The sequence below is a fragment of the Vitis vinifera genome, chromosome 7 (assembly GCF_030704535.1).
Source record: "Vitis vinifera cultivar Pinot Noir 40024 chromosome 7, ASM3070453v1".
NCBI lineage: Eukaryota > Viridiplantae > Streptophyta > Magnoliopsida > Vitales > Vitaceae > Vitis > Vitis vinifera.
Genome location: NC_081811.1, coordinates 25243319 through 25261511, shown reverse-complemented (window position 1 = coordinate 25261511; position 18193 = coordinate 25243319). Strand labels below are relative to the sequence as shown.

The window sequence follows — 18193 nt, the reverse complement described above, 5'->3', positions numbered from 1 at the left end:
TAACGCCATAAAACGCAAGAACTCTTTGAAATTTACCTTAAAAAAAGGTGATGACTTTTAAAAAAATGAGATATTAAAAAAATTTTGCTACCTCAAACTTTAAAAATTTTAAAGGGTTTAAGGTGAGGCGTGACAAAGCAGTTAGTGTACCAAGCTTGTAACTTTCATGGTTATAACTCAACTCCAACATGAATAGGCTTCAAAGTTGTATCATGCTAGTCTAGGGGCACATGCCCAAGCACTTGGGCAATTGCTTGTCACACCAAAGTTTAAAACTTTAAAATAAATTATTACAATATTTACATACTCATAGAAAAAATAAAATAAATAAATAACATGAATGGTTTTTCCATCATACCTTGCAATTTTTTTCTCTAATTATATGAACAAGAAATTTTTAGAACCCTTTAATATTATCAATTAAAATAGAGTTTTGTTTTTCATAATTTTAATTTTTATTGTATTAAATAACTCATGTGAAAAGATTCTAATTTAAAAGAAGTTATATTGTAGTGTAAAAAGAATTCTTCAATAAAAATCTTTATTTTATAAAAGAAAGATAAAAATGGAATAAAAGACTTAAATTTTAAAAATCACTCACTGTTTTTTTCTTTAAATGGTTAATTAAACCTCTCTTACTAAACAAATTCAATGGCTTTTTCATAGTTTTTATTTTTAAGTGGTTTAAAATCTGTGTTATCAAATGTGCTTAAAAAGTAGGACCTAACAATTTTTCCACTTTTAACTAAGTAGTTCTTTTATCAAACACCCCTAAAGTCTTCTTTCCTTCCACATGCTACAATTTGAATAGACAACATCACTTGATGTTGCTAAACTTATTGGACATTATTGTTCAAATAAACACACATACTAAGTCAATCACAAAATAAAAACATGATAAGAAGGTGAAAACCGATAACAATCAATGCCTTCACCTTATAAAGGCCATGTTTGGTTAGTTTGATATAACATGAGATAGAATAAGAGATAGAATAATATATCCTATCACATGTATGGTTGAGGATAGGATAGGATAAGTTATCCTATCACTTATCATATCTTATCTTAAACCAAACATGGGATATAATAAGATAAGTGGTGAGATGTATTATCTCACTTCTTTTTTATATCCTTTACACATGGGATACACTAATACTATGTTATGGAATATATATATCCCATGAATCATAAATTTACTCTTGTTACTTTTTTTAATTTTTTTTTTCAATTTTCTATATTACTTACTCATTTTGTAAATTTTTTTTTTTTTTTTTTGATAGACAATCAACAAAATATATTAAAAAAGGCTAAAAAGCCACACATATACAGGGGGGGGGGTATACACATAAGCCCAAAACAAGGAACTGAAAGAAAAGAGGGGAGGAACCTCGCCCACCCTCAAGTGGCCGCAAGCCACTCCAAAAAGCCTAAGAGAGAATAGGTTTCCTCACCACTGTACACCCTAGCCCAACTCCACAAGTTACATACAAATTTTTTTTTGAATTTCTGAATATCTAACGACCCCCCCCCCCCCTGAAAGTTAACTTATTCCTTTCCTTCCAAACCGTCCAAAATATGCACAACGGGATGGAATTCCAGATCTTTTTTCCTTTTTTCCCCACAAAAGAACCCCTCCAACTAAGTAACACCTCTTTAACTAACTCTGGGAACACCCACTGAACTCCAAAAATGGCGAGGGCAATCTCCCAAAGAGTCTTAACCACTGTACAATGTAAAAGAATGTGATTCTCATTTTCCTCTTCACAGCCACACAAAAAGCACCGGTTAGGGAGCTGCCACCCCCTTCTTTGAAGCTTATCCAAGGTGAGGATCTTCCCCCACGAAGCTTCCCAAGTAAAAAAAGACACTTTTGTTGGGACCTTATCCATCCAAATGCGTCTGTTCGGGAAGGCACAAGCTGAGGAGCCAATTAGCATTTTGTAAGCACCCTTAGCCCCAAAAAAACCATTGTCATCCCCTTTCCATCTCACTGAATCCTCCTCAGGAGAAGTCCTGAAGTCCCTCAGCAGATTCAGCATATCTCCTATCTGATCCAGCTCCTAATCATTGAAATCTCTAGCCAAGCTGAGATTCCAACCTCCTTGACCCAGGCTAGAGTCCCACACTTCACTTACTTTGGCATTCCTATGACCCGCCAAGGTAAACAGCTGTGGAAAAGTTTGGGATAGCGCCTCATTACCACACCACTTATCCGTCCAGAACAAAACTTTAGTCCCCTTCCCTACCTTAAATTCAATGCTCTCCCAGCACCAATCAGCCTCCTTCATGATCTCCTTCCACAATCCCACTCCAAAAGACCCACAAACTTCCTTAGTTCTCCACCCACACCCCTCTTGACCATATTTCACCCCTATCACCGTTTTCCAAAGATTATCCTTCTCATAGACATATCTCCAAACCCATTTGCCCAGCAAGGCTTTGTTCAACAAGTCTATCTTTCGGATGCCTAATCCACCCTCATCCTTAGGGCTGCAGACCACCTTCCAGTTAATTAAGTGAGCTTTCGCGCCCCCCCCAAAAGGAAGTCTCTTTGAATTTTTTCAATCCTTTTTGCAACAGACTTAGGAATGCAGATAAGGGATAGAAGGTAGATGGGTATGTTGGCCAAAGTGCTCTTAATAAGAGTAATTCTTTCCCCCTTCGAGATGTATTGTCTTTTCCACTGTGCTAGTCTAGTCTTCTTCTCATTCTCTCTTCCACCCCATCCCAGGAAGAAGAGGTTTTATGATGGGCTCCAAGGGGCAGCCCCAATAGACAGTGGGTAAAGCCCCTAATCTGCATCCTAGCTCAGCCGCCAACTCCTCCAGCTCATCCACTTCCCCAACAGGAATTTGAACACTCTTGGCAAGATTAATTCTGAGACTGGAGGCCGCCTCAAACCACGCCAAGATCCAGCTTAGATTGGTTAGTTGCTCTCTTCTAGCTTTGCAGAAAATGATTGTGTCATCAGCAAAAAGGAGATGGGAGACAGTCAGCTCCTCACCTCTTCTCCCCCGAAGCCTACAGTTGGAAAGAAAGCCCCCCTCACCAGCCCATCTAAGAAGGGTGCTAAGCACTTCCATACCCAAGACAAAGAGATATGGAGAGAGAGGGTCTCCTTGCCGCAACCCCTTTGAGTTCGAAAAGAAACCGACAGGCACCCCGTTGATTAAGATGGAGAACTTAGCAGTTGAAATACACCACCACATCCAATCCATCCAACGAGACCCAAAGCCCATCTTCCGAAGCACCTTCATAAGAAACTTCCAATTGATGCTATCATAAGCTTTTTCAATGTCCAACTTGCATATCAACCCTTTCTCTTTTCGTTTGTGCCAATAATCAATCACCTCATTAGCTACTAGAGGAGCATCCAAAATCTGTCTCCCTCTCACAAAAGCATTTTGGTCTACTGAGACCACCCTATCTAGCACCTTCTTTAGCCTATTCGCTAGGACTTTGGCCAAGAGTTTGTACAAGCCCCCAAGCAAGCTGACAGGTCTAAAATCCCCTAAGTCTTCAGCACCTCCTTTCTTAGGGATAAGGACCAGAAAGGTAGTGTTGAGACATTTGGCAAAGGACCCATGCTCATAGAATTCCTTAAACAGATCCACCACCTCCTCCTTCACAAAATCCCAGCATGCTTGCCAAAAAGCCACTGTGAATCCATCCGGGCCTGGAGCTTTGTCTCCCCTCATCTCCATCAAGGCAAAATGGATTTCCTCCTCAGAAAAAGGCATCTCCAAGTCTTCAGCTTCCTAGGAATTAAGTTGATTGAGATGCAGCCCCTCAATGTCCGCTCTCCACCCCGGCTCTTCTGAGAGTAGGTTCTGGAAGGCGTTCACAATCCTCTCCTTTACCTCTTGATCCTCAGTCAGCCACTCCCCATTAATCATAATCCTATCCAAGGAATTATTCCTACGGTGGGCATTAGCCATCCGGTGAAAGAAACCAGTATTCCTATCCCTTTCCTTGAGCCACAACTCCCTTGACTTCTGCCTCCAATGGACTTCTTCTATAAGCACCCATTTATAGAAGGCATCCTTGGCTTCTTTTTTCTGCTCGGTTTCAGCTATAGACAGGCTCCTCTCGCTCTCCACTCCATCCCAATACTCTAGTTGCTGGAGGGCAGAATTTTTGTTGACTTCCAACCTTCCAAACACCTCCCTACTCCAAACTTTAATTTTTTGCTTCAATACCTTCAGCTTAGAGGCCAATCTGAAACTGGCCCTTTCTCTCACCTCAATCCCCTGCCACCACCCCCGGAGAAGACCATTAAAGTCATCCACTTTCAGCCACATATTCTCGAATCTAAACGGGGTAGGGCCCCTCTTCAACTCACCACCCATCAACAAAATAGGAAAATGGTCAGAAGTAGGTCTATGCAGTCTGCATTGGGCGACCCCACTAAACATATCTAGCCACTACTGAGTCACAAGAAACTTATCTAATCTAGCCTAGGATTGATTATTCCTACCCCCACTCCAAGTGAAAACACCCCCTTGCATAGAAAGATCAAGAAGTTCTAACTCATCAACAGTTTGGGCAAAACTTCTCATAGCACCAGTCAACCTTCCCTGTCTATTCCTTTCCCTCTGGGACAAGATGACATTGAAGTCACCCCCTAAACACCCAGGATCTTCCCACAAGCCTCTGATTGCCCCTAGCTCTTCCCACAAACAATCTCTGTCTTTTTTGGAGAAAGGCCTTTTCACACCAGTAAGGATCCAGGTTAGCCCATCTTCCACATTCCTAATCCTGCAGGAGATTGAGAAGTTCCCCACCTCCGTCTCCATCACCTCCAGAGACCTTTTATCCCAACACACCAGCATCCCTCCTATAGAGCCCAAGGCGTCCAAGGCCACCCAATTTGACCACCTACCAGAACCCAAACTTCTCACCAGACCCTCCGACAATGTCTGAATTTTGGTCTCCTGAAGACAAAAAAGATCCACCCTCTGACTTCTGATCACTGCCTTAATAACCCTTCTTTTGGAACTATCATTGGCTCCACGAACATTCCAACTTAGGAGTCTTAGCTTCATTTAACTTCCATAATCTGGCACCCTCTTACTTGCTCTCCACCATTTTGCTTCTTCCCCCCTTCATAGTTAATGGAACACTCTAATCTTTTCAATTCCCTCTCAAACTTAGATTTCTCCAGAAGGGTTTTGCTGTGAACTCTTTCCCTTCTCTTACGAATTTTAACCAAGAAGTCCATAATATCCTTCTCTAGACCTTCTGTCGAGAACCCCAAGAATTTACTAAACTTGGCCAGATCACTTTTCTCCCAACTGAGCTCCCCCCCTGCCTTAGTTACTCGTGACACTATTTGATCAAAGCCTATCTCCTTTCCAACAGCTTCAGTTCTGCTTTTGTTGACCTCCACCAAATCCCAACATTCGACAGTCTCACCCATGGGGGGTTCTGTGCCAATGAGTATTTGAAGCGGATTTTCTCCCTCATCATGCTCCTTTTCATCCCCAAAAAGGTCGCAATACTCCCCCAATGGAGTCTGACCGTAAAAAGAAGAAGAGAGAGAAAGAGGCCCAGAGACCAGACAACCAGACTGAAAAGAAACACTATCGTACCTCAACGCTTCCTCAACAAAGGTGAGATTAGTCTTCGATCTCTCTTTGTAGAGGATCTCTGCCTCGCTCAGCCTGTGCAGGCCATCATTTTCCCAAAACAGGGGAATTTCAGAGAATGGACTCCCCGAATGGCTTGGGCCACAACTCTAGGCCTCACCAAAATGGTCGTTGGGCTCCACCGAGGGGCTTTGACCATCGGCTACCAGTCCAGCACCCTCCGAGGTCTTCCAGACCTTGGTCCGTCTGAGATCCACCATCTCCTTTGGCCCAAAGGAGTCCACAGAAGAGGAGGATGGGTTAAGACCCACAGGCCCACGAGGCTTTTCCAAGAGGCCCATCTCTAAAGGCCCACCCTGCACTCTCACCACTCCCTGGGGCCCTAAATGCAACCCATCAAGCCCACGAAAACAATCCATGGGTCGCCCCGACCCATATGTCAGCCTCCGCGTCCCATCCGTCGACTGCGTCTGATCCTTGAGCCTTGGACCCCCTTCAGCCTCCATCACGCGCTTGCCCTTGCGTGACTAAACCTCACCCTTTACCTCTCCAGTTATTACGAAGGGTTTCCCCCTTTCGTCTGTCATCAGCGCTCTTAGCGTCGGCCTGGTCTCCCACCATAAGGCTAAAGAGTAGCACATATTCTCGACCCAAATTTCCACCATATTAGGGATTTTCTCACCTTTAATCCTTACCAGAATTCTAGCCCACTGCAGCTCCTCCATCCTCTCCGTTTTATCATCAATGTCCAAAAAACCCCCACACCCCTCTCCTATCTTACTCAGGATATCCCAATCCCATAAGGAAATGGGAAGGCCAACTATTCTCACCCAGGCCTCTCTCCCTCTCTCTCCCTCCATCAAACATCCCGTCCTTTGGCTCCATTTCTCCAATCGCATGACGAAGCCACCGACCGGTACTTCCCCATCTTTTAAGGCTTTCTCAGCTTCTGTTATCACCTCAAATTCCAGTAATGCCTTGCCGTCTTCCAATTTGACCAAGCCTAAATTGCCTTTCAGACCCCACAACTTTGCCTTTTTTTTTTTTTTTGATTGGAAACGCCACAAAGATATATTAATATAAAAAAGAAGTACAAGAAGAAAGATGAGAAATCCTCCCACCAAAGACAACTAAATTACAGGAAAATACACATAAAACAAACGAACTCCCACTAAGGACCAATCCTTATGGAATACACACCGCTATCCAATCCAGTTGAATCACATTAAGGGGAATCCCCTTAAATGCCTTGGAGCAGAAAGCCCAAAGGGAAGCAAGGAAAACAATAGAGTCCCAAAGGAACTCTAAATTCCTTACTTTATCCTCGAAAATCCTTGCGTTTCTTTCCCACCACACAACCCGAATTAGAGCTATGCTCGTAGCTTGCCACAAAACTATCCCTCTCTTAGAATTACCGAAGCCTTTAAATTTAATGGACATCATGTCATATATGCTCCTTGGGGGAACCCAATCCATCTTAGCTAACTGAAATAACCTGTGCCACAACCCAATCATCAAGGAACAATGAAGAAAAAGATGATCTGTTGATTCCCCGTGCTTGATGCACAGGATACAAATATCAGGACTAAGGGCTTTGTAGGGTCTTCTCACTTGTAACATATCATTAGTATTCACCTTCTTGTGTGCCACTAACCAGACAAAGGACTTCACTTTGAAAGGAACTTGAGAATTCCACACGAACTTTGAAGGAAAGTTCTGAGGAGAACCAGAAGATTGAGATAATGCTAGAAAAAATGATTTGACTGAAAAAAACCCTGAAGATGATAATGGCCATAATCTGGCATCTGGGACCGAAGGAGAGAGATACAAATCATCAAGAGACCGCATGAGGCCTTCTAAGTCCTTAATATCAGAATCTGATAGGTTACGGCGGAAATTCAAATTCCACGAGAAAGGCCGAGATGGACCGAGAACTGAAGAAATAAAAATGTTTTTATCCACGACTACTCTAAATAGTCTTGGATATTGGGTTTCCAAAGGTTGGTCCCCCCACCACAAATCTTCCCAGAACCGAATTCTTTCCTCGTTTCCTACCACATACCGAGTAATCAAAGAAAACCCCTGAAAGACTTGAGCAATAGCCTTCCAAGGACAGCGATGTGACCATCTGACTAAAGTGTTAGCATCCCAACCATTAGAGTGTGAACCATAAATGCTTAAAATGACCTGATGCCAAAGAGCTAAACCCTCTCTAGGATACCTCCATAACCATTTCCCTAGAAGAGCAAGATTCCTCCAAGAATTATTCCCCAAACCCAAACCCCCTATTGTCTTCGGTTTGCACACAACATCCCACCTCACTAAATGATCCATTTTGCCTTCCCCAACCCCTGACCATAAAAAATCCCTTTGCAACCTCTCGATTTTTGCAGCCACTGAAGCGGGAATTTTAAATAAGGAAAGGAAGTAACTTGGCAAATGGGTAAGACAAGATTGGATAAGAGTGATCCTCCCCCCGAAGGATAAGTAGGCCTTTTGCCACCCATCTAATCTACTTGAGATTCTCTCAATCACTGGATCCCAAAAGCCACACGTCTTAGAGTTCCCGCCCAAAGGGAGACCCAGATAGAGAATAGGTCATCCAGACGCCTTACAATCAAGCATCACAGCCAATCTTGAAAGAGCCTGATCAAGATTAATGCCATAAATACTACTCTTGTTAAGATTGACTTTGAGCCTAGAAATGTGCCCAAACACTAACAAAAGACTCTTCAGAGTCTGCAGCTCTTCCTCCCTTGAGTTAGAAAAGAATATGGTGTCATCAACAAATTGCAAATGGGACACCCTAGTTCTATTTCTACCCACCCTGAAACCCTCCATCATATTTCTTTCCTCAGCTCTCATAAGCATCCTACTCAGTGCATCTGCGATTAAAGTAAACAAAAAAGGGGATAAAGGGTCACCTTGTCTTAATCCTCTTGATGCCTTAACCCACCCTTTAGCACTACCATTCACCAAGATTGCATAAGATACCGAAGATAAACAACCACTCATCCATTTCCTCCATCTAGGACTGAACCCCTTCTTTTCTAACACATGATCCAAAAAATCCCACTTCACGTGATCGTATACCTTTTCAAAGTCTATTTTGAATACGACGCCTTCCTCCCCTGACCTTCTTCTCTCGTCCACTATCTCATTCGCTATAAGAACCGCGTCCAATATTTGTCTCCCTTGAACAAAAGCGCCTTGAGAATAGTGGATGGTCGCATGTAGAACCCCTCTTAGACGCCCTGAGAGCACTTTGGCTATTATCTTGTAAAGACTAGTGATCAAACTAATAGGTTTAAAGTCTGATATTCTCTTTGACAAACTCTTTTTGGTATTAGAACAATGAAAGAGGCATTAGTGTTTTGATTGATAATTCCGCTCCTATGAAATTCAGCGAACACTCTCACCAAATCCTCCTTAATCACATCCCAACACTCTTGGAATACGGAAATAGTAAAGTCATCTGGCCCCGGAGCCTTGTCCCTATCCAACTGAAAAATGGCCTTAGAAATCTCTTCTTCGGTGAAAGGGGAGTCTAACTTTAACGCACTCTCTTCCGAAATAGGGGACCAATCTAATCCTTCAACACCCCAAGACTCTCCTGTAGGATTTGAGTAAAGCTTTTCAAAGTAATGTAAGATCTCCTCTGTGATACTCTCGGCATTCTTCAGCACTAAGCCCCTCTCATTCTCCAACTCCTTGATATATTTCCTATTTCGCCTGCCATTAGTCACTTTATGATAAAACTTAGAGTTGTAATCCCCTTCCTTAACCCATTTCACTTTGGCTTTTTGTCTCCAATGAATTTCCTCCCTCAATATTAATTCCTCTAGTTCCCCTTTTCTTGAGGCTCTTTGGCTTAACAAATCAGGATTGAGACCCCCTTCCTGCTCAATGGCGTCAAAGTTAGCTAAATCATTGAGAATACTTTTTTTCTTTTCTTTAAGCTCTCCAAAAGAAAACTTATTCCACTCCTTCAATTTAGCTTTAACATATTGAAGTCTCCTCATGAACTTATGACCTTCCCATCCGTTTCCTTGAAACCCACTCCACCAATCTCTAAAGTTCTCCTTGAAATTAGTGTGTTGTAACCACATATTCTCAAACCTAAAAGGTGTTGGCCCCCATATAAACGGGTTGGTATCCATAACAATTAGCCAGTGATCCGATGTCCTTCTGATTAAGGCTTCTTAAAGGCCTTGGGGGAAGAGCAGCCCCCACTCATTTGAGTAGAGAAAACGGTCCAATCTCATACACACGGGAGACTCTTGCATATTTGACCAAGTGAATGAAGCATTCCGAAGAGGTGGGTCAAGCAATTCACATTCTCTAATAAAACTATCAAAGTCCCTCATGCTTGGAGTTAGGCTAGAACCCCCCATTTTTTCTGAGCTTTTCCTTATGACGTTAAAATCACCGCCTACACACCATAGCGGATAAGTTAATCCATAAATGTCAAAAAGTTCCACCCAAAAATCCTTCCTAAGTGAAGGACTGTTTGGACCATAAACAGAAGAAATCCAAAGAGGTCCACAACCGTCCAAAGAGAACTTGATTGAGACCGAGAAAGATCCTATTACCACCTCCTCTCTACGCAGATTTTTTGAATCCCAGATGATCAAAATCCCACCTGATGCCCCAGGCGCCGGAAGAGCAACCCAATCCTTATTTCTGACCGTCCAGACACTACCCACAAACCTTCTATCACAATTCTCATATTTTGTTTCCTGAATCATCACAACATCCGGATTCTCTGACCTAAGAAAATCTTTAACCATCCTACGCTTATTCCTTGAACCTAAACCCCTAACGTTCCAGCTAATAATTTTCATGGGAAAACACAAAGACCCTAACCTTCCGAGCCAAAACCAACATGTCTCAATAACCTGTGGGGCCTCTGTTCTTCCTCCTAGAATACACCTTAATGTCAAGAGAGCATAATACCTCTCGCACTTTGGCCATTTTCCCGGGGGACAGACCATCAATAAGGAAATCACCCGAATCCTCCTTATGCGACCTGACAATAGATTCCTTAGGGGTACAGCTCTCGGTCATCTGGTTAGATGAAGCACACTGGTTCTCCTCCTCAACACGGTCAGGTATGTCACCATGTTTTAAATAGTCAACACCACCTTTTTCATAAAAAAATTTTGAAATGCTTTGATTTTCCGTAGGAGACTGAGGAAGAGGGACTGAATTGGGAAGAAGTGGACCAGAGGGATTCGTCAAAGGAGAATCCAGAGTACAGGAAAGAAAAGAAGGTGACTCGGGTGGCTAAGAAGGAGAGGGCTGACATACCTCCAAGTTTTTGGCTCCCGGAATTTCGCAAAACCCCTCAAAGATGAGTCATTTACCTCTGATTATTGAATTAGAAGGTGAAACCATGTCTGAATAGCCACGAGGATCAAACCCCACTTGTCCCGTTAGCCCTTCTTTGACTTCAACGCGGCTCGCCGAGGTGTCCTCCTTCGAAAGGTTACCAGACAGAGGACATCTGGAGAGAGGATTCACTCTGATTCCTCGCTCCATTTGAAAGCCCATCCCAAACTCTTCTTCCATGTTGCGGTCTTCACTTGACGACGACGAACCCCGTGTGAAAATAGGCTCATTGCTACACCGATGTCCCTGTCGTCGATCGGCGCTTGGAGGGAAGAGGGCAGACCATGTCTTATTTGAAATTATTGTCTCTTCCTCCTGCGTAGCATCTCTCGTGTGAACCGCGGGGGCTTTCCCCTTCCTTGCTTCGATTTCTTCCCTTCGTGACCAGACTTCCATACCAGAGGGCTTCGTTCCTCCTAAGTTTTGGCCCAATCCCAACAGGCCTTTAAACTTACAGCCCACGGTGTTGTCTGACCATGGCCTAGGGTTGGGAAGGGAGTGGGCCTTTAGCTCAACGGCTCGACCTTCTTCTCCAAAGAAAACCTTGGCGCAGGCCCTTACACCGTCTGGACAGAGCATCGCGATCGCCTTTGTAGAAGAATCAGCTCGCTGGGGAGAAAGGGACGAAGCCGATGCAGACTGGTGGGCTTGAGGAGCTTCTGGGCCATCTTGAAGCCCACGATGCCTCATCCCACTTTGGGCACTAACCTTGTGGGCTTTAAAAGAGAACTCATGCTCGGGCCCAATAAAATTTGCTTCAGCTGGGCCCGATCTGCTCCATCCCCCTCCTATCTCCCCTTTATCTGCCAAACACTTCCTTGATTGTCAATAACGTGCCCTGGGAAGACGCCTCTTTCTGTAGCACTCAATGTCCCTAACACTACCTCGTAGCCCTTCTGCAGCTTTTGACGACTGAGAGACACAACCTCCCACTCTCACCCACTCGTTCTTGCTACGGTTTCTCTCAGACGTGACAGCGTCGGCGTCTTCATCTTCTCCGGTGACTGAAACTGCTACTGTATAGGACCATTCCCCATCTTCCACCTCAAGCAACTAATATAAGTAGGACATAACATATCCCATTGGATATAAAACCTAGTGATATCATTCCATTGGATATAATATCCAAGGATATCATATCTCATTGGAAATGATATCCTAGGATTACAGATCCAATCCAGCCAACCAAACATAGTCAAAGAGATTTTCCTTTTGAACAACACTCCTAAGAAGCAACACAAGTGCACCATACCACATGTGAACTAATTGAGGGACCAACATTGTTTTCAAATCCAATAGGCTATGGTTCTTATGTAAGGTTTTTAAAATTAAATTAGAAACTAAATAACTGCTCAGTGAATACTCTATGCTCAAATAGGTTCCAAGAACATTAAAAAATTCCTTGATTTACCAAAATAAAATAAAATCTTAAGGTGTGAAGATCATATTCTTTTGATCAGATAATAAGAATATTACCACAATATAGTGCAATAGCTGCCTTTCAAACCAAAATATTCAGTACATAGAACATATGAACTTAATTCTTAACTGCACCTGTTTAACAAAAACATCCCAGAAAAGTGGTCCAACAATAGCAGTCTCCCAGTTGTGTATATGTAACACATCAGGCTGCTTTCCTGATTTTACTATATAATCCAACGAAGCACGGGAGAAATAGCTAAATCTGAAAGCACCAATTACATAATCCATTAGGAAAAAATGGTTACCAACAGTGGCATAAATTAGCAAAGGATATATAAGAAGTAACACAAACAATAAAAGCTAATAATGTCGATCTCTTCCCAATTTCAGGATTCATATTCAACTTTTTTTTAGCTCCATAATCAGACTTTTCTCTTCAGTATTTATCCTGGTAGCAGTTTTAAGTTATTAACTTGTAAACAATGGAGTGTTCAGATTTTTAAATCTCTATTAGCTTTATTTATTTAACAAAAGCAATGTTTCAACATGCAACACACTAGAATTTCAGGTAGTGTCAAGCATACTAGAGTCGGACCATGCAAGACTACATTATAGGCACCATCATTTTCAGGCAGCAATGCCTCTGTCAATATATTATGAAATCAAGACATACAACTCATGTCAGATGGTCACCGTTATCTAATTAGGCTAGCAATAAGTACAAAAGAATTCTACAACACAGAGTCAACTAGAGCAACAGCAAACACATTATAGATAAATTTACCAACCGTTCAAAATCATCTGGATAGCCATATAACCTCTCACGGGTAAAAAAGGTTGAATAGTGCACAGGTTGAATAAAAGTAACTCCAATTCCATAGACAACTCTGCATAATATGAATAAGAAGTAATATCAATAAAAAGATATGTAAATTGATGGGGACAAAAAATATCGATCTACTACATACCTAAGAGTAGCTCCATACAAACAAATAATATGGGCTAGGCTTTTAGTTTGGTTTATGAAGGGAACAGTCTAATAGGGTGTTAAGGATAAAATAAGGGTCTGATTGGCAATGGATCAAGGTTGCTTAGGTCAAAAACAAAAGAAAAAGCTTGCTAGAAGATCTGGACAGAAAGGGAATTTTGGGTCTCTAATTTATGGTAGTAGAAGTAAAAGCAAGGCTAGAGTTCACAATCAAAGAATAGGGTTTTAGGAATAAAATTAGGATTAATGGAAGGCCAGTTGAATGTATAGAAATGCGTCCAGAAGTAAAGAACAAGAACAAGAAAAGATACATAAATCTAGAGTCTCATAATTTAAATCCTTCCAAAAGTCTTGCCGAGAAGAGGAACTAATGAATTTCACTGCAAAATTAATTGTTAGACTCTCCTCCCCCCTCTCTCTGTCTCTCTCCTTTTCCTTTGTTACCATTTACTGAAACTCTAAATTTCATCTTGCCCCGAAAAACAAGGCCACTGTAAATTTTTAGTACAAAAAGAACAACCAAATCTCACCCTGTCCAAATTCTGTTTCCCTGCAATTGACCATTAAAATATGAATAGAACTCCGCTTCAATTTCTCGTAATCCTTGAACTTCATCTAGGTCTAGGCTTGCATACCTGCTCACAAGGATTACTCCTCTAAGTCAACTCTGAAACTTCAGGTCTCTAATGAAACATACAAAAAAAATTAAGGGAACAACAGTTAAGTTTCTTTCATTTGATGCATACTATAATGGACCTGTAGTATAAAAAACAGGATTATCACAAAACAGCAGCTGTATAATTTAGGGCATCTAGGCAATGTCCAGGTAATTGGGCATCACAAGTTGAAGTGTGGCCCATTTCTGCCTATACAGTGCCTAAGCAAAAAAAAGTTTATTACTATCTTCATCTATACTGAATTTCACATTTTTAATTTAAGTGGTGAGGCATGCAATTTGCAGTTATGCATCTGTGCAGATGAGTTGAGTAGATAGAGTAATATAACGTAAGATTTCATTTCTCCCACTCAATGAATAGAGTTCATGAAAAAAGGGTTAAAGATACACAACGTGAAGCTTAATTCACAGGCAGATGTGCCAATTTGAAAGTAAACAAGGTCAGCTAAGCATTTTTATTTCACTTGCAAGATGTAATATCAAAGCACCGATTTTTTCAAAAAAAGCGAATTTATACTCAAAATGATCATGGTTATGAGACAACAGAGCTAAACAGTTCTACCCAAAGGAATCTACATTGGTGAAAATTTAGGATGCGTTTCAGAAGCAATTGACCTTCTGTAGTATCAAACGGTTCAAATTGTTTAAAATAGTTTCAGAAGCCTTAACAAATAAGATAATCGATTTCTACATGTTGGTCTTTGGTGGACTCAATATGCTAAGGACCATCTTGACACATGTTCAGCTAAAGTGCTTAAGATCCCATTAAACCTAACAAGAGATCTAGGTTATCAAGCTGACACCTGTTACTCCACTTCATTGAAAGCCAAAGTGTCACCTGCTACCACTGCAGCTTACAACTTAAGAAAGGAGTTTGATTACCTGCCAGGCAAGAAGATGCCAAGATGATTCCTTAACTACACTAAAATTAGGGTACTGCTGCTATAAAATACTTAACATGTCTCCTTGGAATAATTTTATTATCCTATGATTTGCCTTTCTCTGTCTTCTGTTGCTAATGTTTGTCTGCGCGTGTTCCCAAAATAGTGCACAGTTGACATTCAATTTTATGGCATTTGCCAATAATTGATATGCACGAGCTATGAGGTCATCATCTTCAATTGCTAATTTCTGGAAGCAATTTGAGACAAAATCAACATGAAAGTTGAAGTCCTTTGATTACTTTGGTAAAATAACCTCCACCAAGTTGCCCTGTCTTTGAAGTGCATGAGACAAACCAGTCACATAAGATGCCAAAGATCCAACAGAGACCACAGGTACCATTTCAGTGCATATGTGGACAATGTGAAAACCATTCCTGAATTGAATAAGAGAGGAAAAGAAAAATGTTAGAACAGGACAAACAAGGAAAGAAGAGAAAAAGAAAAAGGGATGTCATGAATTATCTTGGTGTCACGATTCAGAAAGATAAAGAATAAAATAACTTCTCCAAAGGATTCATGAACTACTTTATATATGAACTACAACTTTTCTCTAAAGAAGTCATATTTTGAAGTAAGCATTGCAGAAACAAATATATTCTAAATTTCATAAATTTTCAAACTATAATATGTTCAGTACTGTTCATTTGATTCATGCATTTTCTACAACAGTTCTACCATACCCTTAACACAGATTATGGTGGGCTTCTCAGCTAAAGACAAGATCTAAGGAAAAAGTCACCATCATCGCCCACACAAGAATACTATGAGTAATTCAAACTATAAGGAAAAACTGTCTGCATGTTTGAACATTTACAGTATTGCATTATTCAGTACAATACTATTGGGCAGTCAAAATAAAAGAATCAGTTTTACCTTTTGTTCTTGTCTGAGAAGTGGCGTAGTTCTGCCAGAAGTTCCACATCTTTTCTCTGCATGATGTCAAAGAAAACATCAGCTACAATGGCATTAGAGTTCATGACCAGCCTTCTGAAATCAGATGCCTCTCCAGTGTCAATCATGCCTTTGAGGACCATCGAGTCTATACGAAGCAGCAAATCCCAGAGAATTGATAGCTTATCTGGTTTAAGTGGAAAAGAAGATTGTTAAACAATACCCCCCTCATACACAATGTTATATCCGGACAGTACATATTTAAACACTGAAGTACAATTCTTGGTTTTCTCAACTTTAGTGCCAATATCAATAATATTTTTTATTTTCACAAGATACTATGATTAGTATACAGCCAACATTGTCGTAGGCATGTAGCACAGTGGTGCAAGTACTATACAAATTCATAAGGAATCCAATACCCATGTAAAATACTATACAAATGATAAACTGCAGGAAATGCATCACTGCACATCCTGTAAAAGAAAGGCACCAAATGAAAAAATGGTATAAACAAATCAAGATTCTAAATCAGACTACAATTATTTATAATTCATTACTTAAGCCTCACTGGTAAATTCAGTCTACAATGTCAGGAACTATCACCTTTTCCGGCATCAGCCTGGTTTTCCTCCTCCAATTTTTGTATCCTATCAAGCAACATTTCCTTCTCCGTTTTAGCCTTTTTCAGCTCCTCCACAGCCATCAGGCGTTGTTTATTTAAGTACAGAATATCTGAAAACCCAATTAAAAAAATGCATCAGAATATATCACAGAATATTCTTTATACAATAATAACCAGACCTTATATTCTAACTACATAAGGTCTTAAATATTGGTCATTGCATGAGTTCTCACTTCATGTTTTACCTTTTCACTTGTAGAAAGAAAAGAAAAAAACAAAAACTGAGTCAGAATTAGGGGCTTACTCCTCTGAGCTTCTCTAAAGAGTTGCCAAATTTCATTATGTTTTGTATCCGGATCGCTCTCTGGTGACTGCAGCAATTTTTAATCAAAGAACAACCAAAATATCCATGTGAAACAGACATTTAGATGAAATGGAAAGACAATATGGACTCAGATTCTGAAGCAATCAAATACGCACTTGGGACATTTTCATATGAGCATGACCTTCTAAGCTGGAAGGCAATGTCATGGAAAACCTGTCACTATCGGAGTTGCACATACCAAATACATATTTCAAAATAAAAATAAAAATTACACCTACTCCATTTGTGAAGGTGCTTCGAATAAGCCATTGACCTCATCATTCTTCCTGATGAAGTGTCAGAATAAGGAGCCAGTATTATAGTAGTATTTTTAGTGTAACCCTTGAAAGCGACCAAAATTTTCAGTTGAAGATTTTACCTCAAGCAGCGAACTGTTCGAGGTTTAACACGGTGCTTATTGGATGTGTTGAATTTTGGAAAACCGAAGGCCAAAGGGATCGCAGCATTTATCAAAGTCTCCATTAGCGCCCCCTACTTCACCGTTCTGCGGAATAACAGAATGCATAAAAACTAATATATAATATTCCCGCGTCTGTTATTTTCCTATATTTTCTCGGAAACCAAATGGAGCCTAATGATCAAAAGACAATTCAAACAGTTCAACTGCTTTTAATATTTGAAGACATTCGAACTAACAAAAACATACAAATGAGGAACACTAGAAATATCAAATTTTGAAGCTTACAAAACCCTAATTAGATCTGGCGAAAGGGATTTGCTGCTTCGGGACCGCTATCGTCATCTGGTCTCTAAGCATATCTGCGTATGTAACTCCAGTGGTGTTTGGCTTAAAGGAGTCTCTCACGTGGGGGAGAGGAGAACTCCAGAATGCGATCAAAAACGCCAGAGAGGAAGAAACGGAGAAACCAAAACTGGCAGACAGGAGAAAACGGAGATAGCATATTTTGACTTACACAAGGAATTGTTGAGTTTGATTTGTTTATAACTCCAATAATTTTGAAAAATAATTTCCTATACGTATTTTATAACATAGACTAAAATAGTATCATTTTTTTTTTTAAAAAAAAAGGCTTATGATTTTATCGTATTAATATTTATATTTTAGTGAAAACTATTTATCTTCAACCTATTTCTAAATGTAAAAATATTCTGTTAATAAGTTTTAAAGTGAATTTAATTTAATATTAATTGAATTTATAATCTTTAATAGAATCAAAATAACAAACATATTTAAAAATAATTAAATTTTATTTATTTAAACGAATTTTTTTCTTCTTTTCTTAATACTATTTTTAAAAATAAATTGTCAAAAGCAATATATA

At 40.4% G+C, this 18193-nt stretch overlaps 1 protein-coding gene across 3 annotated transcripts in view; it reads right to left on the bottom strand.

The window, feature by feature from the left end:
* Nucleotides 1–17817, bottom strand: part of LOC100233139 (probable starch synthase 4, chloroplastic/amyloplastic) — a 38193-nt gene extending 20376 nt beyond the window's left edge. The window contains exons 1-11 of one of the 3 annotated variants that reach the window (XM_059737686.1): nucleotides 17596–17817; nucleotides 17269–17394; nucleotides 17129–17176; nucleotides 17006–17039; nucleotides 16830–16896; nucleotides 16507–16635; nucleotides 15883–16087; nucleotides 15249–15383; nucleotides 13920–14024; nucleotides 13190–13288; nucleotides 12534–12663 (exon numbers count right to left, since the gene is read on the bottom strand). In XM_059737686.1, the coding sequence (XP_059593669.1) occupies nucleotides 12534–12663; nucleotides 13190–13288; nucleotides 13920–14024; nucleotides 15249–15383; nucleotides 15883–16087; nucleotides 16507–16635; nucleotides 16830–16896; nucleotides 17006–17039; nucleotides 17129–17176; nucleotides 17269–17372 (1056 nt within the window). In that variant the 5' untranslated portion in view covers nucleotides 17373–17394; nucleotides 17596–17817. 3 annotated transcript variants of the gene reach the window in all.
* Between the last annotated feature and the right edge of the window lie 376 nt (nucleotides 17818–18193).